Here is a 22383-nt window from a genome sequence, read left to right as displayed (position 1 = left end):
ATCTTCCAGTTACAGTAAAATCAATGAAACTCGGGGAGCTAAGCTCTTTGCTCAACATATGATCCTAACATTTACAGTCCAAGGTTTCTCTCCTCACATGCAATCAATACATGAAATATATTAGTTAGTATATATATGCACTGATTCACAGGCCACATGTGAATATGGCACGCATTGTTCCTATATTAATCAATGTTTCCCCCGAACATACATTGTTGAAAGAGTTTGAACATCGCTTGGGTGTTAATGTTACGTGCAACACATAATGCTGATTCAAGATGAAGGATTTAGCTAGGCTTGTATGCCTTTGTTACTTCCTTACAGCTTTCATGATGAAAAAATGTAGTACACTTGGGGAAGACCAATGCGAAGACCAACGTCTGGACATCTTAGCAATGAAATGACTGTAAAGATTAACACTAAAACAAAGCAAATAATAATAAATAAATAAAAGATTAACACTAAAATGTTTAAAGTAAATTTCATATTTTATTTTCCAGTTGTTGGAGTGACTATTTTGCGATTTCACAACATACATTTAGGGGAATCAATGAACAACAAATAATACATGAATGCGTACAAACAAAGAAACCATGTTCGAATTTTTCTGTTATGCAGCAATTATCACCAGGATAACCCGATAACGAAATTTATCCATTGGCATACAGTCCCTGGAGCTAGTTCACTTCAATCGCCCACCTTTACCAAAATCCAAACAAATCAACACAAAACAGAGAGAAAATCAATCGCAAAAAAGTTTTGGGCGTTTGATTTTGAAGAAATATTTTGATAAAGTGAAGTACATGTCCAGAAACCTTGAGCTTTCTCTCCTGCAAGGATGATCAAACGCGACCTTAATCCATGCGCTCCCAGATCTAAAACTCAACACGAAATCATACTCAGAAATATTCTTGTCGAAAACAAACCAACGATGTAAGAGAACCAAACCAACAATAAGGAGAATGATAAGGAGAGCCCAGTTGGTAATGATGGAGGAAGAGAGAAATTGAAGACCAATTGGTAACGACAACCCATCCAAAACAAACACAGAAGCCACAATCGAGAAATCAATTTGAAGATTATGATAAAAGAAAATTACCCAAACTATTCAGCTCTTCAATAAAGAGATCACAACCCAGCTCGCTTGAAGAAGAAACCCCGATCGTTGTGATAGAGAATGAAGCGTTGCAGACTGAGAGAAAGGCGTTGACCTTTTCTGCTCCGTTAGAGAACAAAAGCGTTGCAGAGTAAGAGGAAGGCGCTGAGAGTCTGAGACATGAAAAAAAACAGAAGAAACTAGTGAAAGGGAAGCTGATCAAATGTGTTGCAATCGACGAGGTAGGCAAAGCCATAGGCCAAGTTCTTCAAGGTGGCCTCGTGCAACTCTTCATCCGAAGTGGCAGTCGCGTCCGTAGAAAAGAACACTCTGAACCCCCTGACGAACGCCTCACGCGCCGTCGTCTCGCAGCACAAGTTGGTCATGACGCCGGTGACGATGACCTCCTGGATGTCCCTCTCCTTCAGGTACTCCTCGAGGCCGGTGCCGCGGAAGGCGCTGTAAGTGTTCTTTTCGACGACGTGGTCCTGGTGGCCGGCCCTGACGTCGTCGAGCTCCGGTATCAGCTGGGACTCGGGGGTCCCGTCCAAGATGAGGTCGCCGTTCCACCACTCGTCCAGCATGCCGTAGTCGGAGGGGGACTTGTGGCAGTGGCGCGTGAAGATGACGGGGATGGAGACGCGTCGGCAGAGGCGGATGGTGGTTAGGAGGTTTTGGAGGATGGGCTTGGCCATGGCAGAGAAGTAGTTCTGCATGTCGATCACTAAGAGGACAGCCGCTTTTGGGTTCGGGTTTCTTTTTCTGATCGAGGAAGCCATCGATTTCAGATTTTGAGTTCCAAACTTGTTTCTGTTCTTGTTCGCTGTTTCATCAACATCACATAAGTAAGTGTGGTTTGTGAAATCCCTTACTTACCCTCCCACTGCATGACAAGTTCAATGTACGCGTGGCGGAATAATGAGTGGTCCTCGTGCACTCGGGGAAAGGTCGTGAGCCTTCTGGAGATTTCCTCCGAGTTTGTGAACAAGCTAGGCTTTAAGTTGTGAACTGTGATGGACTCTGCTTTTGTGGAGGCGAGGAGAGCGAGCTGCATTGCACTTGGTATAGAAATAGGAATAGGAATAGATCATCGACAATGTCGTATTTGCTGCCGCACCTGCACTCGGGATGGGCCGTCGACCAGGCCATTTTGGCCGAGGAAGAACGTGTTGTCATCATACGGTTCGGCCATGATTGGGACGACACTTGCATGCAGGTCAACACTCTTTTCTCCCTCTTCCTCTCCATTGCTCATTTTGAAACTTGAATCAGTGTTTGATTGATTGCTTCAGTTCAGTGTTTGATTCATTCCTTCGTGTTAATAACAAAGACCCAAAGCTCTGATGATTTAAATATAGAACAAAATTTGCGAACAAGTTAGATTAACATTTCAATTTATGAGTGTGAGAGCAAGTGCTTGTTTGTTTTGGTGCCAAGTTAATTTTAAAGAAATGTTGGGAATTGAATTAACGAAGCCAATCAATATACATGAATGTGGTATGTGCTGCCACATCTGCAGCTGGATGGGGCACTTGACGAATCGCTTGTTGACATCAGCCAATTCGGCCACGACTGGGATAGGATATGTGCAGGTTGGTTGCAACTTAGAACTCAGTATCGTTGCTGTATATGCAGGCCCCCAGTTTTGCCTGCTGAGCATTTCCATATTGTTATACTTGTTTTTATTACTTATGTGTGTATAAGCAAGAAGCTAGGAAAATGAGCCTGAGCATGCCGCTTGTTGTTTGGTCTTGATTTCTTTCTTTAAGGTCAGTTGGAGCAGGAATAAATGTCTTTGATACTTGCGAATCATACTGTGGTCCTTTGTTAGCTTATAATCATAATGTAGATACTGTCCTGATTTATGATTGTAAACCTTTCATCTTTTGATCATGTACCTGCCTCTAGTCTTGTCCTTGTATTATTTTCATGATTAATTCTGGATTGGAATCTCTTAATTCACCTTAAACGAGGATTCAAAGGATCATAGCAGTTCTGTTCATATCAACTGTTGCTTTTATCTGAGTGCTGAGTGGTTTCTTTATATTTTTGTTCATTCAGATGGATGAAGTGCTAGCAGCAGTGGCTGACAAAATTAAAAACTTTGCTGTTATTTACCTTGTGGACATTTCGGAGGTGCCTGATTTCAACACAATGTATGAGCTGTATGATCCATCCACAGTCATGTTCTTTTTCAGAAACAAGCACATTATGATTGACCTTGGCACTGGGAACAACAACAAGATCAATTGGGCTCTCAAGGACAAGCAAGAGTTCATTGACATTGTGGAGACTGTGTACCGTGGTGCAAGGAAGGGTCGTGGTTTGGTGATTGCTCCTAAGGATTACTCCACCAAATACCGCTACTAACTGCTGTAATTCATTCCAGTCTTTGTAAGATGATCCTAATTTCTGCAATTCCTATATATTAAGCTCCTACATTCAAACAGCCAAAAGCATCCTAATGTACTGAACATCTACTGCTTTGAATGGAATTGCACTTTACCTCATCTGTTCACTCCTAACCTTGAGAGTTTGATTATGTCTTTAGCTTTTCGCATTGTTAATGCTAATAGATTGATAAACTAGAAACCTAGGACTGTGAAGTCATGGTGTTCTTTCACTTGGGTAAAACCTTCTGAACAACTAGCTCTCTAGCAGAAGACCTAAATTCTAAAAAGATACCTACTTTGTAAGAGTATTTGCATTCTCAGTGTTCAGAAATCTCCAGGAATCTTGCTGATCTTTCCAGGAGTGATTTGGGGTTTCCAGACAGAAAATTCTGTAGGAAATCCCTTTTGTTCCTTTTCCTTTGGTTCACACAGTAATTCTCTAGGAAATCCCTTTTGTTCCTTTTCCTTTCATTCAGTGATCCTCTCACCAATGAACATGGATGTACAAAGGAAATTTTCCAACTATTCAAGCAAATCCTAGATTCCAGATGTGAAAAACAAAAAAGGAAATCAATAACAAATCAAATAGTCATTGCTACTGAAAAACATGAAAAATTACTGTGTGAACTATATATACATAACAAGTTGTCATTAATCTTCTATATGCGTACCCCTAACTGTAGTGGACCTTCAGAATCACAGTATATTGAAGTATAGATCAATCTCTCCTAACATTCCCTACTTTAAAATTTTGAATGGCATCTGCAAGTCCTATGATTATTGTTCCAATGATATACCAGGTAATCCCCGCCAACACGATCTGTAACCAAGAGCTGTTGACTATGTCCAGTGCTACAGAGCCATAAATATGTTCTGTCAAACCACCACTACCTGTAGCAGTACTACTGTTAACTGTTGCAATTTCGTCCCCTTGTAATCTAGCTATAAGAAATGAAGCAACCATTGCCGGTCCCATTGGAGCCACCCATCTAACTGGGTTGCTCTTTCTTCGAATGTTAACACCTACAGGTGTTGTTTGCTTCCATCGTTTGTTACTAATACCTGCTGCAGGTGAATTAGGTTCTGATGATTTTGAGACGTTGGAGTTACTTTGGGAGGATGAGGTAGCAGCTGGAAGAATATTGGTGGATGGAATCCAATAGTCATCATCACCTGGGTTACTTGTGTGACCATTCAATGCAGAGGTCCGGCGGTTGCTGTTTATTTTTGGTTGCTTCCTGGCAGCAGCTGCATCTCTGATCTTGCCGATGTTCGGTTCAGAATCTGTGCAGGATTCTTTATGGGCGGTAAGTAGTCTCAAATGTTGTGGAGGCTTTGTTGTACTTCTGGAACTGGTTTTACCTGCACTTGCAAAGGGTGTCCAATACAACCAGTTGGAGATGGATCTGATGGCTTGCATTGCCGACACTCTTGCTTCTCGTTGTAAATCTGTCTCCTGATCCAGTTGAAAACACAATCCAATTCAGTTACTTGACAGGGTTGATGCAAATTAAAACTTGGAAACTTGGACATTTATAAAGTGAGGCAGAGTAATAGTAACTAGTAAGCAGTGAAGTGAACTTTTTTATCTATTTAAAAATGTACGTGGAAGGTTTCTAACATTAGAACTCTGTGCAGAGGCTTTCTCTTTTGCTTCTTGGAATCTTGTCTGGAATTTTTTCACCTCAACAAAGATGTTGGAGACGCGTATACCTGCTGTATTCCCCATTCCTATTCTTACATTGCCACGCGGCTGCTTCGACATTAGAAATTCCAGAGCTGCTAGGTTCGACCTCTCCACAACCCTACATATGGTTCAATGACTAATCAAACATAAGACGACATACACAACGTGAACCTGAAGCAATTCACTGCTGTGGATAAACAAATGAAGTTAGTCTATATATATGCAACCAAGTCATGCTTTGTGGATATACTCCAATCCTGCTGCTTCTTAATCTGATGGATACAATTAAGAGACACTTACGAGATGCAATCAACAGGACAAGCCTGTATAGCCTGTTGTATTTTGTGTTCAGGGTCAGCCCACTGTCCGACAACTCTGGCTCTTCCATACACGGATTCAATTGCAAAAGTCTTTTCAGCACATAACGCACATTTCAAGCAGCCGATACAATTGACTTCATCCACGAAAACTGCTCGTTCTTCAGTTTCTGAACCATACCATGACGAGTAAAGAGGCTTCCCTGAGTAACCTCGGAGCTCTGCGATCTTTGACTGCTCCTGCATAAACACATGCACTAATAATTAGTTGCTGATTGTTACTAGACAATTAAGCAGTACAGTAGGTAATGAATAAGCAACTGTACGTGATGATTTGCACCTTGTCATAAGCCATGCGTTGATTGGGATCAGAGAGAAGAGCGTATGCTTCATTGAGAATGATGGCCATGTCATGGCCTGCCGCGCCAGCGATGTCCGGGTGACATTTCTTCTGGAGTGTCCGATATGCTCTTCTTATTTCAGAATGATCTGAAGAGCTATCGATGCCCATAAGATCGTAGAGATCAAAGTCTGTGATGTCAGATCCACTAGAAGAAGCTCTTGCCCTGCATCTCCATCTTGTAATCTTACCCCAGGAGGAGGTTCTTGGGGTTGAGGCAGAACAAGCGGGGGTGGGAACATAGAGAGGAAGACATGCTATTCCTGCTGCTGCTACTGGTGGAGGCATTTCTGCTCCTTAAAGTAGCAGTCGTAGATAAGAAGCTAAAGATTAAACAAAGTTTGTGTACATGTATTAGGTAGGTAGAGAAGCATAAAAGTGAAGACGAGGAGATAGGAGAGCCCTCCGCTCCAAGATATTTGGGTGCCGTAAACAGCCAAGCTACACAGAAAATGATATGAGATATTTTCTTGACATTGTTGCTTGAGAGCTTCAGCAAACTGAAAACGTTAAAAATAGTTTAAAATATTTTCTTCACATTGTTGCTTGAGAGCTTCAGCTTCACTTTTTTTTTTTTTGTACAAACCAAAAACGATAAAAAAAAGTGCCCTCACGCAGGATCGAACTACGGACCTTCAGTTTACAAGACTGACGCTCTACCACTGAGCTATAAGGGCAGCTGATGTTCAATTTCAGCGATATAAACATTTCACAGCAGCTTAAAATTAAGGGTAAGTGAGAGGAGCAAGGAAATTGAAATATGACTAATTTTAATTTACCCCGTTAACTTTAAGTCAATCATAATGTTATTCATTTTCTTTCAATTTCATCAAAAACACCTCTCAATTTTAATTTTCATCAGCCGTGTCCAAACATTCATTTTTCATCCAATTCCTATGTCATAAAATGACATGCATTAAGAAGAAAATCAAATTTGAAGTCGTTGAACCCACAGAAAAAGGATAAAATACATAAATTGCATTCAATCCCACCAAAATCAGTAAGGTTATGAGGTTTGTAATAAGTACAGAGATGTGTATCGATATGAGAGGAAATGATCAAAAAGGTTAATTTTTTGGGAATTTGATTTTTTTCTTGATGTCACATCATCACTTGACGAATGAATTAAATAAAGAACAAATGTTTGAACACAGCTGATGATGAAAATTGAGATTTAAAATGTGTTTTTAATGAAATTAGAAAAAAAATAATTAATATGATGATCGACTTAAAATTAATAAGGGTAAAATGATAAACTGAAATTAGTCTATTGAAATAAAAGTCGAGAAAAGGGGGTGTGAGAGTGAGATGGAGAAGGGGCCGACGACGATGAGCATGAGCGTGAGAGCAGAGATGGAGAAGCTGAGCGTGGAGCAGCTCAAAGCAGTGAAAGAGCAGACTGATCTGGAAGTCAATCTCCTCAACGACTCCCTCAACAACATCCGCTCCGCCACCACCCGCCTCGAACTCGCCTCCTCCGCCCTCCACGACCTCTCCCTCCGCCCCTCCGGCAAGAAGATGCTCGTCCCTCTCACCGCCTCCCTCTACGTCCCCGGAACTCTCCAGGATCCCGACCAGGTCCTCGTCGACGTCGGCACCGGCTACTTCATCGAGAAGAACATGCCTCAGGCCAAAGACTACTGCGACCGCAAGATCAGCCTCCTCAAGTCCAATTTCGAACAACTCATCGAGGTACAACTTGGATTCTTTATCCTAAACATTTTGCCCATTTGCTAGGTTGCTAGTACTGCCAATTTCATGTTTCGTCTGCTTTGCTGTTACTGTAGTTCATTGTTTTGATGCTATCTGTGTATGTGTATGAGAGCTGTAATTGATTAGTGTTTCTATGACATTTGATCAAGAGTTTTTAGGGGATTGTTGATTGCTGTCAAACTCTCTCTTGATTCTATAGAGGAGTAATGCATGCTTTAAACTCCTGTAGACAAGGGCTACTCTTGTTTCTTTGGTGATTACTTTGCTCCACTCGTGTCAGCGTCGTGGTTGTTTTCTACTGATTACAAAACTGTGAATTTGATATGCAGGTTGCTTCTAAGAAGAAAAGCATTTCTGATGAAGCTGGGTTAGTTTTGCAAGCAAAACTGAAGCAGATGGCTCCGGCATCTCAGTAGGAAAAAAGGACTTCTGATATTTGTGCTGATGACTAAGGAAGTAAGGAGTGTCCCAGTATAGTGATGTTGTTGATTATGCTTATTTTGAAAGAGAATTCAAGTATCATGTTAGTTTTGTGGTTTTCGAGTTTAACTCGCTCGGTTTTGTTCCCTTTCTATATGGGATCGATTCTCTCCTGCACTTTTGTAGACTGGTATTCTGGTGTATCATTGCGGAACTACTTATAATTTACAATTTGTTTTTCTTTCAGCTTTCAAATGTTCAGGGTTACTTGCTATAATGTAGCTGTTCTGTATTGATGTTTTATACTTCTCTTTGTGTGATTCTAGAAATATATACAAAAAACAAACAGCTGAATGCCTTGTCTATTTGATAAAGGAGTTCCATACGTGATATCCATACCAGATATCTATAGAAATACATAGCAGCACATGAGTCCTGAAACACACATTCAAAAGCAACTGAAAAAGGAACTCTGGCTTGGTAATCTGAGTCCGACTTTTAGTTTACGTCTAATTGTGTGATGAACATTGGACTGAGGCTTTTATAGGGGCTGCGCTTACAGAGTCTTTCAAAGTATGATATCTTGAGTCCTTTTCTCCTGGCAATGTCAGCACGAACCCAGCGCGGGCTATGTCCAGGGCTACCGGTAACTATAACACTAGTAGTCTTGTCAGCAAAGTTAGTTAGGGTTACCAATGTTTCCGGCTCAATAGCAGATGCAGCATCCACCAGGAAAATATGGCTGAAATGTCCAACCGCTATGCCTTTATCATGTAGTCGAAAGCTGCTAATGAAAGTCGAGAAAATCACCCTGTATTTCCGGAGTTTCTCTATTGGAGGACAATAAAAACAAAACTCGTTGTGAAGGGATGACCGGAGGATATCCTCAGGTACCTCATCTTTCTCACGGAATGCAGCATTGGCACGAAACATAGTCGACTCTGGAATCACCTTTGCCAAGCTTGTCATCAGTACATCACAGCTGCTGTTAGTGGGCGCGCAGATAAGAATCCGACACTCTGGTGACTTTTGACATAATTGGTATACTGCTTCACTAACAACCTCTCCAATTCTTGAAGGGTTCGGACCAGTTACTACATAAGGTGGTGAGCCCTGAATCCTTAATATATGTTCAACTGCAGAACGTCGATCTCGAGGGAGCTTATGATATGTGGTAGAAAGCAGAGCTGATGTAGTAGGAATGCTCACTCGTGAGTCACAATCAGGGAAGAGGAAGTTCTGAAACAAGGCGTCTGATGCAGTTTCAATTGCGTGGTGGGCTCTTTTCAAACAAACTCTATTGAATGAGAAGCTGACATCATATTTTTTGTTGGAATGATGTTTAGAATAGAAGGCATCTTCAAACTCAACCAGAACGCGTTTGCTCTTAACTACTTTATTGATGAAGCCCTGTATATATGACATGCATGAAACTAAGATTAGAATGATAATAATAAGGATATATAACTGAAATTCAACTAATAGAAGCCTATAACCATTCTTTTATAAAATCTATCCGAGGAAATGTAGCAGATTCATGAAAACATTTGGTTTGATAATATAACCGGTAAATCGGGAATGCCAGGACCTAGTGGTAAACATATGCCAAAGCATAAATGGATATAGAGAGTTTACCTGAAAGGGCTCAGCAGTACTGTTACCCACTGGTCGTGCAAGGACCAAGTCCCTTGATAAGAGGAATGGACGTTCCTCAGGAACAGAATCAAGCTCAAATGCTACAAAGGTTTTACCTTCCTTTTTGCCATTTTTATAAATTTGGCTTTTCTCCAACTCCAATGTCACACCCTTCAAAAGGAAATCACTCCATTTCTGTTTCAAATGACAGCATTAGATATGCAACATCCAAAACCATAAAACAACCAGAAATTCACAGAACAAGATCAATAGTGTATAGCCAATGGTTTGAGAAATGCATGTAATCATCAGGGTACCTCCAAGTAGAAATCTTCAGAATATAAGAGAGCGGCAAAGTAATCCTTGTATGTTGTGGGAGACAAAGGGCGATTCAGAATTTTAGGCACAGTGTCGTTCTTGATCAAGGCTTTGATATCCTCAGGAATCATGAATACAGGTAATGAATCCTCTTCAACACACACATATGCTGTTTTCTTCCCATCTTGTCGGTGTTGATTTATGACATTTGAGGAGGAGGAGGAGGCAGGGGATAAAATTGACTTATAAACAGGAGGAACTTTTGGAGAAGATAGAGACGAAGATTGTGGTGGAGGTATTTGGGAGTATGGATTTGGCTTAGAATTAGATGATGTTGGCTGAGGTGGCTTCTTAGGGGATGATGAAGATGGTTTAATAGTAGACGATAGTGTTGGTTTTGATGAAGAAGATGAACTGATAAAAGAAGTGACGGGCGGTTTATTAATAGATGAATAATATTGAGATGCCGGTGTTGATAGAGGTGGTGGTTTATAAGAGGAGGTTGGAGGTGAATCCGGTGATCGAAGTGAAGAAGTACCAAAAAGATCATGAGAATAGTAGTGAGGTTGAAATGAAGTAATTGAAGTTGAAATAGGCAAATAGCTGAGCCTGGGACTGGGAACACAGTCATCATAGTAAAGGGTTCCTTCATCAGAACGGTTTCTTGAATAATCGGAAGAAGTTCGGCGACAATCAGGCTCATCGGCACAACATAAAAGACATCTCAGAAGATCAAAAAAGCTCGACATTTCTTAACTCTGCTCTGCTGTGCCTGTGATCAAATTCAAAAAGAAACAAGCTAATACATACATCCATCATTTGAACATCTGATCAAACCATTTTAGTATTTCAAAGCAGATCAGATCGAGTTTACTGTTGCAAAATTTCTCAGCAATGAAAAGTAGTCAAGAATCAACCAACGTTTGCAAGTTTAAGCAGAGGATTAGACATACCTATCACCAACTCGATTGCAGATGCAGTTTTACGATGGAGTAGAGAGACTGAGAGAGGAACACATGAAACGAAGACGATCGAGTAGACTCACCTCGTTGACGACCCTATGACTGTTCACCACTTTGCTTTTCTACTCACTAGTGGACTTTTGGGCTTTCTTAGTCAAGAAGAATTAAATTAGATTACATCGTACTACATGGTAGTGAGTAGTGTGACCACTCGCCCGCACAATCGGAGACAGAACCGCGGTTGGCCGCGAAACTCCATCCCCAAAACTCGAGGGTAGGAAAGACATTTTCTTTTCATTTTACTGGAGGAGGATTAAATTAAAAGCTTTACTGCTGCTGTTTGCTTTCAAGTCCGTCCAAAAAGGAGAGGGCTTTGCTGCAACTCGACTAAAACCTTACCCAAAAGAAGCCGCAATCGGAAATCTAAAAATCTGACCACACCAAGGTAATGTCTCTCCGTCGAGGTCCATAGTTGTGTTGGGTTTCCTTAAAGTTGCCTACTTTCTTTGAACATTGTATCTCAACTAGACAGTGGGCATAACTTGTTCTCTTCAGTTGTATATCAGTTTGTTTTGCCTATTAAAGTACTCAACTTATGATTACAATGATTCACAGACCTACTGAGAGCAATGATATCCGCTTCTTCTCTTCCAAGCTCTCATCTTTTGTTGATTCACTCTTCTCACTGTTTTAAGACTCCCAAGCTATCTCATCAGGTACCTCACGCTTTGTATTGTTCTTAATTTTTTGCATGGTTTGCTTCTGCTATATGCATATTCTGAATCATTTCGATTACTTTTTATTTTATAAATTGTGTTTTTGTAACCTTATGGCTTGATTGCGACTATCTAGTAAACATCTTTTGTTCTGGAACATCTATTGCCACTTTCTAAGGATATTATCACTGTGGGCAGGTTTCTCATGAAGAATTCAAACACTTTTACTTGTCCAAAATGTTGATGAAAGTTCTGGGGTTTCCCCGTGTTGGTTTCAATGCAATAATATTACATTTCGAGATCAGAGTTTATACATACTCCTATTATTGGTCACTAGAATGAAGCAGCTAATGTAGATGTTGACTTATGTATTGTTGAAACTCTATGAAGTTGAGGGACTTACTGAATTCAGTTCATTGGTTTATTGAACTTCTATTGAATGTGATGAACTAGTTCAAGACTACTGGTTCAATTGCCATGCTCCATTGTAGATTTCTTTTACGTTATTTTGGTCATATAATGTGTGTTGATTCCATTTATTCATCAGTGTAAGCAGCAGAAAAGAAGGGCTGATGGGTCACAACGAGCTTCTAAAGTTGTTGCCTACTATGGCTTGAAGGAACCACCTTATAAACTTGTAAGTACAAAATAAATTTGTAAATTTTTATGTTATTATATATACCTTGAATGATCTGCCACTTCTACTTTAGGATGCTTTGGAGCCGTATATGAGTCAGAGGACATTGGAGGTCCATTGGGGAGGCCATCATCGTAACTACGTGGAAGGTTTGAACAAACAGCTAGAGAAGAGCGACATACTGTATGGCTACACTTTTGATGAACTTGTCAAAGCAACATATAATAATGGGAATCCCTTACCTGAGTTTAACAATGCTGCCCAGGTATCAACTTAGACTGTCAGCTATGAATTACTTGTCAATGATAGGAAACATTCAGCTGTGTGTTTTTATACATTTAGAGGAACATTTTAGAATCAAATATAGTATCTTCCGGGTATAGCATGCTTTACTTGGAATGGCAAAAATGATAGAGGTATAAGTAGAGCAAGGGTGGAGGTGGGTAAGAGGTTGATTGAGAAAAATCTACCACCAATCAGGACTGTAAATCAAGCACGCTAGAGTCTGGATTTAACTTCTTCAATTTTTTCATGGTGTTTCATGCTGGTCATATTGGAAATCTCAGATTTCAATCCTTGCTTTTGGGCACGTCATTTAAAAAAGTTCCAACCAAAAGACATGTTGTGGAAAGGGATTTGAGACCTTTTGCATTTGCTTGGTAGTTCATAGTTGATATGAGACAACAAGGCAAACTTCTCTTTATTTGTAGTTTCCATCTGAGTTGGGGCCTATGAAATGAGATTCTTAGACTTTCTCCTTGCAGGTCTGGAATCATGACTTCTTTTGGGATTCCATGCAACCTGGAGGAGGGGACATGCCCAAACTAGGTGTACTTGAGCAGATTGAAAAGGATTTTGGTTCCTATGCAAGTTTCAGAGAGAAGTTTATAGAGGCAGCACTAACTCTGTTTGGCTCAGGCTGGGTTTGGCTTGTTTGTGAGTCCTGTTTTAATTCAATTTCTGCATCTTCGTCAATGTGCTTGGAAATTCTTAAGCAATGAAAATAATTAGCTGTCTCTATGTTGAAGGATAATGAGAAGCAATAATCTATATCATTCTTCTAGTATAGAAGTGCAAGAAACTACATCGTATATCCATGTCATAGATCTTGAATTTTGGATAAAATGAAAAAGTTATCACTATCAGGTAGTCATGACTACTATTAAGCACGTGTGCTTGACATTGTTCCAGAAGATTGTGAACAAGTGTGTTATTGTTACCAAGTGTTTGTACAAACCTGCTAACTTATGGTCTTGTTATGGGAATAAACTCCTGTCGTTACTTAGTATTTTTCTTGGTTTCATTTTTTCCAGTAAAGAGAGAAGAGAGACAACTCAAGATAGTTAGAACTTCAAATGCCATTTGCCCAATTGTCTGGGATGACATAGTAAGTAAAGCCAATGTTTCTAAATACAATTTATTACCTTTTCTATTATTTTAGAAGTTGCATTGATTGTCATCTCTTTTTGTGCAGCCGATAATCTGTTTGGATATGTGGGAGGTGTGTTAATGACATCTCTCTTCTCTTCTATATTTGCTTCTATCCTTCTCTTCTTCTCCCTTTCTGGAAATGAAGATGAACTTTTTCTTCAGTTTGCTGATAATATCTTGGTTTCTTGCAGCATGCTTATTATCTGGATTACAAGGTATATGTTTACTATAAGCTTCACTTTTCCAGAACCTCAATTTATGAATAATCCATGGGTATCTTGTTGTTAACAGAATGACAAAGGAAAGTATGTGGATACATTTATGAACCATCTTGTGTCTTGGAATGCGGCAATGGTGCGCATGGCCCGTGCTGAGGCGTTTGTGAATTTAGGAGAACCTAATATCCCTGTTGCTTAAAATGCTTTAAGATTACAAAGGTAGTGCGGCTAACTATTATCAAGAGACTCCCCTACTGAGTTTGTGCTAGTTTTTGGGGAGTCCACCGGCGTTTGAGCTAGATTTTGAGTAGCATTCAAGAAAAAGGAGTGATGTGTATGTGGTGCTGTTGTGCTGAGTTGCCCTGATGATAATCTGCATAGAGCGTCACAAATACTGTGATTTTAGGATCAACAGTAAGATTGCTAGATGTAATGATGTAATTTTTTGGAAGTTCTATTAGTGTTGTACAAAGGTAGCTATATAAAACATTAGTTGAGCAATGAATCTGTTTCTATGGAAAAGAAGTGGTCACTAGTAACTTGTTAAAGCAAACACCCTGTTCCTCACCTTTCCCCTTTTGCCATCTTTTCAATATTCTCCTCTTAAAGAAAAACAAATTGCAATACCATTTTTGTAGTAATTAAAAATAAATATATAAACTATGAAAAGAACCCTAATTCCTCAAGAAGAAATAATTAACATACATAAAAGAGCGTCGCAGAAAGAGTCTGTTATATTTGGTGGGAGTGGTCACCGGTCAAACACAAAGCAGCAGCAGCTCAGCTTCGTATTGCTCCGGCCAGTCATTAATCAGGTAAGCTTCCGATTCCATTCGTGTTTTTTTTAATAAGTTGAATTGGAACCCACAATCAATCCTCTATTTGGTTGCATATTTCAAACCACAAGATTAGATTTCTTTTAAACTTGCGCAAGAGATTCGAGCTAAATACCCAATCTTTTAGAACGCGTATGAATTCAAACTTGTTTCGAAATTGAATATGAGGTTCTGGGTCTTTGATGTAATTGAAACTAGAAATCACCATATCTGCTGAGCTTGGCAGTATTTCAGTAACTTGGTGTTTTAAGATTCTACTCAAAACAGAAAACAACCAAAATAAGCTTATATTATGTTCTAGCTACATTTTCACTTATTTATGGTCTTATTGTTAATGCAATGAAACAGCTTTTGCATAGCAGCATCCTTAAAGTTATTAGTTTAATCCTGTGCAGGATGTCATTCTTCAAGCATATCTCCGTTGATGTTGAGAGACAACTTTCGGTTTTAATCTCATATAGCGTTTCATCATTTGCAGGTCTGCATTAAAATCCCAGACACTTTCTTTATTTCTACATTGCTGCTTGCGGAACATAGAGATTGCTTGTACTTCACTGAGGCCATTGATTGCTCTTAGGTCTCACTTGCGTGCAGCAGAGCCAAAACTTGATTCACCCTATTGGAACAAGGATGGAGCAAGTCTTCACTTACACAGCTTGCCGACAGTTGTCTCAGATGTTTGCGGCCATGATCTTTTTTCATGTTTCAGAATATATTCTAGCAGCCAGCATTCATGGGAAGAAAAATGTTACTCTTAAATCTCTTCTGATCAGCAAAAACTACCTTGTTGCAATGATCTTTTCCTTGCTGGAGTACTTTATTGAAATCATTTTGTTCCCTGGCATGAAAGAGTACTGGTGGGTCAGCAATTCAGGCCTTGCAATGGTTATAGTAGGGGAAATCATTAGGAAGATGGCAATAATCACAGCTGGTCGGTCATTCACTCATCTCATAAGGACTCGTCCCTCAGAGCATCACCAATTGGTTACGGATGGAATTTATAGAGTTGTTCGACATCCTGGTTACTGTGGTTTCTTCATCTGGTCAGTGGGCACTCAGATAATGCTTTGTAATCCCATATCAACAATAGCATTTGCACTAGTAGTTTGGCGCTTTTTTGACCAAAGAATTCCATATGAAGAGTTCTACTTGAGACAGTTTTTTGGGTCACAGTACGAGGAATATGGGAGGCGGGTTCCTTCTGGGGTGCCTTTTGTGAAGTGAAGATCGAAGCATTGCTGTGAGCACAGTTGAATTGCTATTGTTAGCCTCTTTTTGTCTGCGGCTCAGTCGTCACTTGCAAATCACTTGACAGGTTAAAGGTGTTAAGGCTAGTTTGTTGTTGTAGTTTATAGTTGCTGAAACTGAAAGGTTTATGAGACAATCAATATACCAATTTGTTCGCATAATGTATAATGGTGGGATGAACCAATATTGGCAAGGCTCTTCCACAAGAACAAATCTTTCTGTATAAACGGTTTCTGTTTACCTTGAATTCAGATCATCATGAACAAGTCTTTTGCTGTGCATGGTTTCTTGAAGCTTATGCATTGGATTACTGTTGGACTATCCAACCAAGAGAATCACCTAGTTTTGTTATCATGTAATTTTGTGAGCATCTCTACTTGTAATTCTTAGAGAACAGGTGCAGTAAATGGATGAAAAATAACCGTGTTTCCTAATAATAATGGTGAAATTAGGATATAAGATCTTATCTGTGAATTTATAAGAGTTTGAGCCACTCTATCCATTGTTAATTGGTCTTGGATGCTCAGACTAACCAAACGAACTACCATAAAAAATGAAAAAAGAAAACTTCAGTATGGGCCGACTCCCAGACCCGACCCAGAGCCCGACAAAGAGAAACGAAACATAAAGCCAGAAAGGGAGAGAGAAAGAGAAAGAGAGAGATCAGCAACATCTCCGCCAAAGGCTTCCATCTTTGTTTGTAGGTGAGTTGAGGAATGATCTGTTTCCTTGTACTTTAATTCTATGTCTACTTCTTCTTATCCTCATATGCATTTACATACTTGTTTTTGACAAACTACCCATTGCGATTTTTATGGATATCCAATGCTCGCTGCCTTCGTGTTTCAAGCTCGTGATGCTCAATTTGTAGTACTGGGTGGTTTTGATGCTTGTTGGTTCGGTCCCTTAGTCGTGCTCTCTTGTTTTTATAAGACAAGACAGCACCAACTAAGCGTTCCTGGTCATTCTTTTGTTTGCTATAATGGGGTGGTCGACAAACCCAGATTGTCAGCCAATTCTGGAATTTCAAACCTGTCAGTTGTATTCAACCACTCAAAAGATTGTTTCCGTCTTTCTGTGTGAGCAGAAATTTCTAATCTTGCTAGATTGTGAAATTAAAAACTTGCTCTTGTTTTTGCAAGTGTGCCAAAACTGAAGAGTTTCCACCAGTTACTCAGATTCACAGCTGGTTTGGTTTTTTAGATTGCCAAACAAACCGAATTTATGTTACTTTCTGTTCCATAACAATCCATAAGTGACTGTTGTTCATACTTGGTGGTTCTTTTTGTAATTGGTACCTTAAGTAGATATTTGGTTTGCCGTTTGTGTTTACGTTTATGTAATGTTTCTGTTTTAACCTATTACTTCCGATTATATTTGTATATCTGAAATCTTGATACCTGACTTGTGTAGTGTGAAAAAAGTGAAGCGGGAATATCTTGCAATTAATGGCAAATCGGTCCCAGTCTCTTTCAATTAATGTGCCATATGGAGGTCCAAGCGTTTCGGGACCAAGCATCGCTGGAGCTCAAGGAAACAAGGATCGGAAAATGGCATCAGCGGAGCACTTGGTGCTTGACCTAAGTAATCCAGATCTTAGAGAAAATGCGCTTCTTGAACTCTCTAAGGTAAACTAGTTGAAAGCTTTGGTTCTATCACTTACTATATCAACAATGAAGTGCCAAGTCTGCTCAGTGTTTTAGGATTTTGTTGATCTTTATTAATGTTAATGCTTTCTTTGTTCAATGTTTGTTTATAGAGATAACTACCAAAAGTAAGGGTGGCAATGTCTGACACAAAATGATGACATGATTCAGACCCGACACCAAGTTACTGCTCTGTTTTTGAGTATTTTGACACAAATTAAATGATTCACTAGTGTTATTTGGAATAAAGGATTAATCCTTTTTATTCTTTATCTGTGTTGTGTGAGTCATTGTATAATTATAGGGTGATTTTAGTTCACAAAATATCTGAGTCATCCGAAAACAACAAGATTATAAATCGGTGAATCAGTTAACAGATATTGGGCATCCCTTCAAAATGGTATAAGGTTCCTCTGGCATCTACAGTAGAAAATTGGGTGGAAAATATAGCTGTTTTTTATTTATTACATAAGGTATTGTAAACTACCTGGAGCAGCCTCTTGAAAAAAAAATACGGTAAAGGAATCTGCATGTGATTGCGGTCAATTATTCTACATGGATTGCATGTCATAGCCCTCTTTCAATTTGTACTCATGTTTTTACCATTTGGTCATAAACTCGTAATGCAATTAATATATGCTACATAGGTGTGCTGCTATATAAACTATGTGTCTTTGGTTTTATTTTTTTAGAACAAGGAGTTATTTCAAGATTTGGCTCCTTTCGTGTGGAAATCTTTTGGTACTATTGCTGCACTCATACAGGTAACTTGTGTTTCTTTCTGTTTTTATTTTTTAGAAGAGAGATTTTTTTCAAGATTTGGCTCCTTTGTTGTGGGATTCTTTTGGTACTATTGCTGCACTGTTACAGGTATGTTATTAAATTGGTATACTAGTATAGTTATAATCTTTTTTGTCTCGCTATTTACAAAATTGGAATCTTAGTATAGCTTCATATCCCTTGAGTGCAAATGTCCCATGTTGAAATTTCACATGGTTCCATTGGTCTGAACATAGCCAGAACCCCAGATCATTCACTCAAGGACAGAACCAGAGCTTCAGTATGGTATTGCCTAGGACTCGGGGAACTGTCTGGCAAATAGTTTGCATGCGAGCTGAAAATAGATTAAGAAAATGTCTTTAAAAGAATTTGGTCTAGGCTATAGCCCATATAAACCTCTAACAAGGTCTCACCTTACAATTACCTCAGGAATACTTTTAGCAAAATGTTGTATTAATGATGCTGCTTCTTTTGCGTAGTTATTTAGTTTTTAGAAATAGCTGCGATATACCACTGGGACCACTGGGGAAGCTTTTTATGGTTAAATTGTCCGTCGAAAATGTGTTTGAAATGGAAGGGGCAGTTTCTTGTAGAGGCGTATTGAGAAAAATTGATTGTGTTGATTTGCTATCTGTGCACATACTTCTGTGCTCTGTATGTATTAGCTTGGGTTTTAGACTTTTATTATATAGATGCTTACTATGCAGTTCCTTCATGTGGATTGCATTTATACTTGCAGGAGATAGTTTCAATATACCCTGTTCTATCTCCACCAAATCTGACTCCGGCACAGTCAAATCGAGTTTGCAATGCTCTTGCTCTTCTTCAGGTCACATTCTTTCCTTACTTGCATGTTCCTACTTTCTGTTATATTATAATTGTTACTTCGGACTTGCTTATATTTTTTGAGTTGAGATACCCATTCTGACTCACAACTATAATCACATAAAAGAGCTTCTTCATTTTTTTCCCCTTTAAAAATGGATTTAATTATTGGCTTTCTACTTGAGCAAATTAATGCAATTTAGGAAGTCCACATACCACATAAATGCTAATTGGACTTGGACAAACAGTCGTTATGATCTTTTGGAGTTTAGATAGATGATCTGCTAGTAGCGTTATTTTCCAGGCAACGGCCTTTGGGTAGTCATAGACTTTAAAGATCAGTTTTGCTTTTTGTCCTTTACTGTTCATGAGTTTGTGTGACTAACAATGCCCTTGTCAAATCTTTGCTACCAGTGCGTGGCTTCCCATCCAGATACAAGGATGCTGTTCCTCAATGGTAAGTTGGCCTTTGATCTTTTTCAAGTTGTCTTGTCATGTGGTGGAATATTTATGATAAACGGGCTGTTATTTTCCCTATGACATTTACATTTTGTGTGATTAAAGAGTGGATTATTCCCTTATTCTTTTGAAATTTTTCTTCATTAAATTTTCATCTACCAAATAAGCATCTACATATTGAACATTTTGAATTATTTTCTTACAAAGCAACCATGATGCACATATTAGCTGCACATAGTATGTTGGTACTTAATCACTGAATGACTCCCAATCTTTAAGTGGTTATTAAATATATCCCTTTTACGTTAGTGTATACAGTCTCCCCTTTTTTATGGGTGCTTAAATATGCATTTTTGTGATAAGCAGTCATATGTTTTTTGCTTATTTAGTGGAAAAAAAAAAATTCTGTCTCCTTTTTCTTGTTGATGCAGATGCTTGTACGTGCGTTAATTTATTCAACCCTAACATATTCCTATTCAATGTTATCTCCATTGCAGCTCATATACCTTTATATTTGTATCCTTTCCTCAATACAACGAGCAAGTCAAGGCCATTTGAGTACTTGAGGCTTACAAGTTTAGGTGTCATCGGTGCCTTAGTCAAGGTACTTTTATCTTGGATAACTTCTTGATCATTTCCTTAGATCAGACTTTCACCCAGTTTTGGGAATTGATATTGCATACCGGCTGACTGCTTAAGTCTTTTGAAAACACATGTAACTAGTACTTCTCTAATCTTCCGGTTAATTTTTAATTAAGACAAGAGATGCCATTGTCCTTTGTCCCTCCCCAAGCATGGGGGCATGCAGAGATGCAGATAATGGATAACTTAGTTTTTGTTCAGAACTTTCTTATAACTCCATTACATGTTTCTTTTCTTTATCTGTATTCGTTCTTTTTTGTCAGGTTGATGATACAGAAGTTATTAGTTTCCTTCTGTCAACAGAAATAATTCCACTGTGCCTTCGTACCATGGAAATGGGGAGTGAACTCTCAAAAACAGTTGAGTGCCCTGATTAAAGTCCTGATTATTTATATTAGGCCCCTTTCCTCTTACATGGGGCTTGTTTTTTTTCTTTTCTTTGCCAATTTACATGGGGCTTGTTTAGAAGTACTTGTCTGACGAATGGTCTTGTTATGGCAGGTTGCCACGTTTATTGTTCAAAAGATTTTGTTGGATGATATGGGCTTGGATTATATTTGTACAACAGCAGAGCGGTTTTTTGCAGTTGGTCGGGTGTTAGGGAACATGGTTGCAGCACTTGCTGAGCAACCATCATCACGCCTACTGAAACATATAATTCGATGTTATCTTCGATTGTCTGAAAACCCAAGGTACGGACTCTTCTTTTCCTCTGCCTTCTAAATTTTCTCTTGGTGCTGTAACAAACTTGTTCTTTGTTCTTTTGCTGTGTAGAGCTTGTGATGCTTTAAGAAGTTGTCTTCCGGATATGTTAAGAGATGCTACTTTTAGTACTTTCCTTGTTGTAAGTAGTTATTTTATTCAATCTTCTTTTCTATTTTAAAATGATTATGATAATAATCCTGACAGTCATAAACTACTTCAGGAAGATGCAACTACTAGGAAGTGGCTGCAATTGTTGCTCCAAAATGTTGGAGGGAGCCGGCTTCCTTCGCTACAAGCTGGGGGAGGTTTTGATCACATGATGCTGAACTAAAAGTATCTGCATCGTTCACATGATGGTGAATTGGATTATCTGCATTGTTATTTCATGACTGCTTCACTGTTACCTTGACCGTCTATGCAACATCATAGACAGTGTCCTTGTTTATTTATCTTACTGTTATTACATAGCATAATTAGCTTCTTGTAACCAAGAATGCATGGTCTTTAAAACAAGCAATTTAATAGTTTAGTTTCTGGACCAATTGTTTGGATTTTACCTTGTATTTGAGACTTTACCATTGCTATTGAGCATTGACTAATTAAGCTGCATCACGAACATGAATGCGGAAGTGGACTGGTACTGCTTTTTACTGCTTAACAAAAGGATCAAAGCACCCCCTTCATTGTTGGGACTCCTCATAGTATGTTTTCCGTTTTGTTTAATCCATGCATTGTAACAAGAGAACCGAACTTAATCTTACTCGTCACGGTATGGTCTGGTAGTTGGCATGGTAGAGACACGTTCATATGAACAATGTAAATTGGCCCTCTCCAAGTCTTGGCACGTTGATGTTTTATGAGCTTCTAGCTACCAGGCGCCTAGATTACGCAACGCGCGCGTTGTTGTTATGAATACCAGCTAGCACGATCGAGTGACCCTGTTTAGCTAGAGAGCAGGGTTGAGTGACCCAATATAGCTGATCGAGCATCTCTTCCATTATTCAATTATGCACGAACACGAACATGTACTACTACTCAATCGAAACGAATTGTCAAATGCAATAATAGTATATAGAAACTAGCTAGCTAGAACTTTCCGGGTATTATTACTAGTAATAATTGGGCAGGGTGGCAGGATTATGTGCATGGAATCTTCCTGTTGGCCCTTTGTGTTTGTGCTTTGTGGTGGTTGTAAGACTGATCGATCAAGACTAGAGAAGGAGCTCTATAGCGATTGCTCGCCAAGATTGATTGTATAATATTATAAGATAATTATGGCCCAATTTAGTTAGATTCGGT

The 22383-nt window shown here is 39.1% G+C and overlaps 8 protein-coding genes and 1 non-coding gene across 13 annotated transcripts; 5 read left to right on the top strand and 4 right to left on the bottom strand.

Annotated features, from left to right (window-relative positions):
- Nucleotides 1–1216: 1216 nt before the first annotated feature.
- Nucleotides 1217–2150, bottom strand: LOC101315336 (isochorismatase-like). The gene is made up of 2 exons (XM_004298562.1): nucleotides 1973–2150; nucleotides 1217–1919 (listed from the first exon to the last, which is right to left on the bottom strand). The coding sequence occupies exons 1-2, from the start codon at nucleotides 2148–2150 to the stop codon at nucleotides 1297–1299; spliced, it is 801 nt and encodes a 266-aa protein (XP_004298610.1). The 3' UTR covers nucleotides 1217–1296.
- On the top strand, nucleotides 2125–3697 carry LOC101312821 (thioredoxin-like protein 4A-like). Of its 2 annotated transcripts, none has more exons than XM_004297683.1 (2): nucleotides 2125–2688; nucleotides 3158–3697. In XM_004297683.1, the coding sequence occupies exons 1-2, from the start codon at nucleotides 2494–2496 to the stop codon at nucleotides 3464–3466; spliced, it is 504 nt and encodes a 167-aa protein (XP_004297731.1). In that variant the 5' UTR covers nucleotides 2125–2493; the 3' UTR covers nucleotides 3467–3697. The 2 variants fall into 2 exon arrangements, with proteins under 2 accessions (XP_004297731.1, XP_004297732.1); XM_004297684.1 differs by having other exon boundaries at nucleotides 2131–2312; nucleotides 3158–3566.
- Nucleotides 3698–4084: 387 nt separating this feature from the next.
- On the bottom strand, nucleotides 4085–6213 carry LOC101312533. The gene is made up of 4 exons (XM_004297682.1): nucleotides 5834–6213; nucleotides 5477–5733; nucleotides 5111–5294; nucleotides 4085–4945 (listed from the first exon to the last, which is right to left on the bottom strand). Exons 1-4 carry the CDS (start codon nucleotides 6179–6181, stop codon nucleotides 4208–4210), a joined length of 1527 nt encoding a protein of 508 aa, XP_004297730.1. The 5' UTR covers nucleotides 6182–6213; the 3' UTR covers nucleotides 4085–4207.
- A 285-nt stretch (nucleotides 6214–6498) lies between these two features.
- Nucleotides 6499–6570, bottom strand: TRNAT-UGU. The gene has a single exon. It is a non-coding gene; the product is annotated as a tRNA-Thr (tRNA).
- A 602-nt stretch (nucleotides 6571–7172) lies between these two features.
- On the top strand, nucleotides 7173–8365 carry LOC101312245 (probable prefoldin subunit 5-like). The gene is made up of 2 exons (XM_004297681.1): nucleotides 7173–7585; nucleotides 7936–8365. The coding sequence occupies exons 1-2, from the start codon at nucleotides 7202–7204 to the stop codon at nucleotides 8020–8022; spliced, it is 471 nt and encodes a 156-aa protein (XP_004297729.1). The 5' UTR covers nucleotides 7173–7201; the 3' UTR covers nucleotides 8023–8365.
- Nucleotides 8365–10821, bottom strand: LOC101311663 (probable RNA helicase SDE3-like). The gene is made up of 3 exons (XM_004297679.1): nucleotides 9979–10821; nucleotides 9662–9856; nucleotides 8365–9436 (listed from the first exon to the last, which is right to left on the bottom strand). Exons 1-3 carry the CDS (start codon nucleotides 10726–10728, stop codon nucleotides 8525–8527), a joined length of 1857 nt encoding a protein of 618 aa, XP_004297727.1. The 5' UTR covers nucleotides 10729–10821; the 3' UTR covers nucleotides 8365–8524.
- A 495-nt stretch (nucleotides 10822–11316) lies between these two features.
- LOC101311956 (superoxide dismutase [Fe], chloroplastic-like) lies at nucleotides 11317–14493 on the top strand. Its single transcript, XM_004297680.1, has 9 exons — nucleotides 11317–11386; nucleotides 11557–11657; nucleotides 12205–12294; nucleotides 12368–12559; nucleotides 13059–13230; nucleotides 13608–13681; nucleotides 13769–13795; nucleotides 13917–13940; nucleotides 14017–14493. The coding sequence occupies exons 2-9, from the start codon at nucleotides 11571–11573 to the stop codon at nucleotides 14140–14142; spliced, it is 792 nt and encodes a 263-aa protein (XP_004297728.1). The 5' UTR covers nucleotides 11317–11386; nucleotides 11557–11570; the 3' UTR covers nucleotides 14143–14493.
- A 134-nt stretch (nucleotides 14494–14627) lies between these two features.
- On the top strand, nucleotides 14628–16318 carry LOC101310986 (protein-S-isoprenylcysteine O-methyltransferase B-like). Of its 3 annotated transcripts, XM_004297676.1 has the most exons (3): nucleotides 14628–14758; nucleotides 15175–15257; nucleotides 15357–16318. In XM_004297676.1, the coding sequence occupies exons 2-3, from the start codon at nucleotides 15176–15178 to the stop codon at nucleotides 16001–16003; spliced, it is 729 nt and encodes a 242-aa protein (XP_004297724.1). In that variant the 5' UTR covers nucleotides 14628–14758; nucleotide 15175; the 3' UTR covers nucleotides 16004–16318. The 3 variants fall into 3 exon arrangements, with proteins under 3 accessions (XP_004297724.1, XP_004297725.1, XP_004297726.1); XM_004297677.1 differs by lacking the exon at nucleotides 15175–15257 and having other exon boundaries at nucleotides 15258–16318; XM_004297678.1 differs by lacking the exon at nucleotides 15175–15257 and having other exon boundaries at nucleotides 14680–14758.
- A 361-nt stretch (nucleotides 16319–16679) lies between these two features.
- Nucleotides 16680–21681, top strand: LOC101310507 (cell differentiation protein RCD1 homolog). 2 transcript variants are annotated; one of them, XM_004297674.1, is made up of 10 exons: nucleotides 16680–16731; nucleotides 17441–17655; nucleotides 18366–18437; nucleotides 19193–19282; nucleotides 19693–19735; nucleotides 20235–20341; nucleotides 20643–20738; nucleotides 20881–21071; nucleotides 21154–21223; nucleotides 21305–21681. In XM_004297674.1, exons 2-10 carry the CDS (start codon nucleotides 17476–17478, stop codon nucleotides 21413–21415), a joined length of 960 nt encoding a protein of 319 aa, XP_004297722.1. In that variant the 5' UTR covers nucleotides 16680–16731; nucleotides 17441–17475; the 3' UTR covers nucleotides 21416–21681. The 2 variants fall into 2 exon arrangements, with proteins under 2 accessions (XP_004297722.1, XP_004297723.1); XM_004297675.1 differs by lacking the exons at nucleotides 16680–16731; nucleotides 18366–18437 and adding an exon at nucleotides 18472–18543 and having other exon boundaries at nucleotides 17442–17655.
- The last annotated feature ends 702 nt before the right edge of the window (nucleotides 21682–22383 follow it).

This window comes from Fragaria vesca, linkage group LG4 (assembly GCF_000184155.1).
Source record: "Fragaria vesca subsp. vesca linkage group LG4, FraVesHawaii_1.0, whole genome shotgun sequence".
NCBI lineage: Eukaryota > Viridiplantae > Streptophyta > Magnoliopsida > Rosales > Rosaceae > Fragaria > Fragaria vesca.
This window is presented reverse-complemented; position numbering and strand designations above follow the sequence as displayed.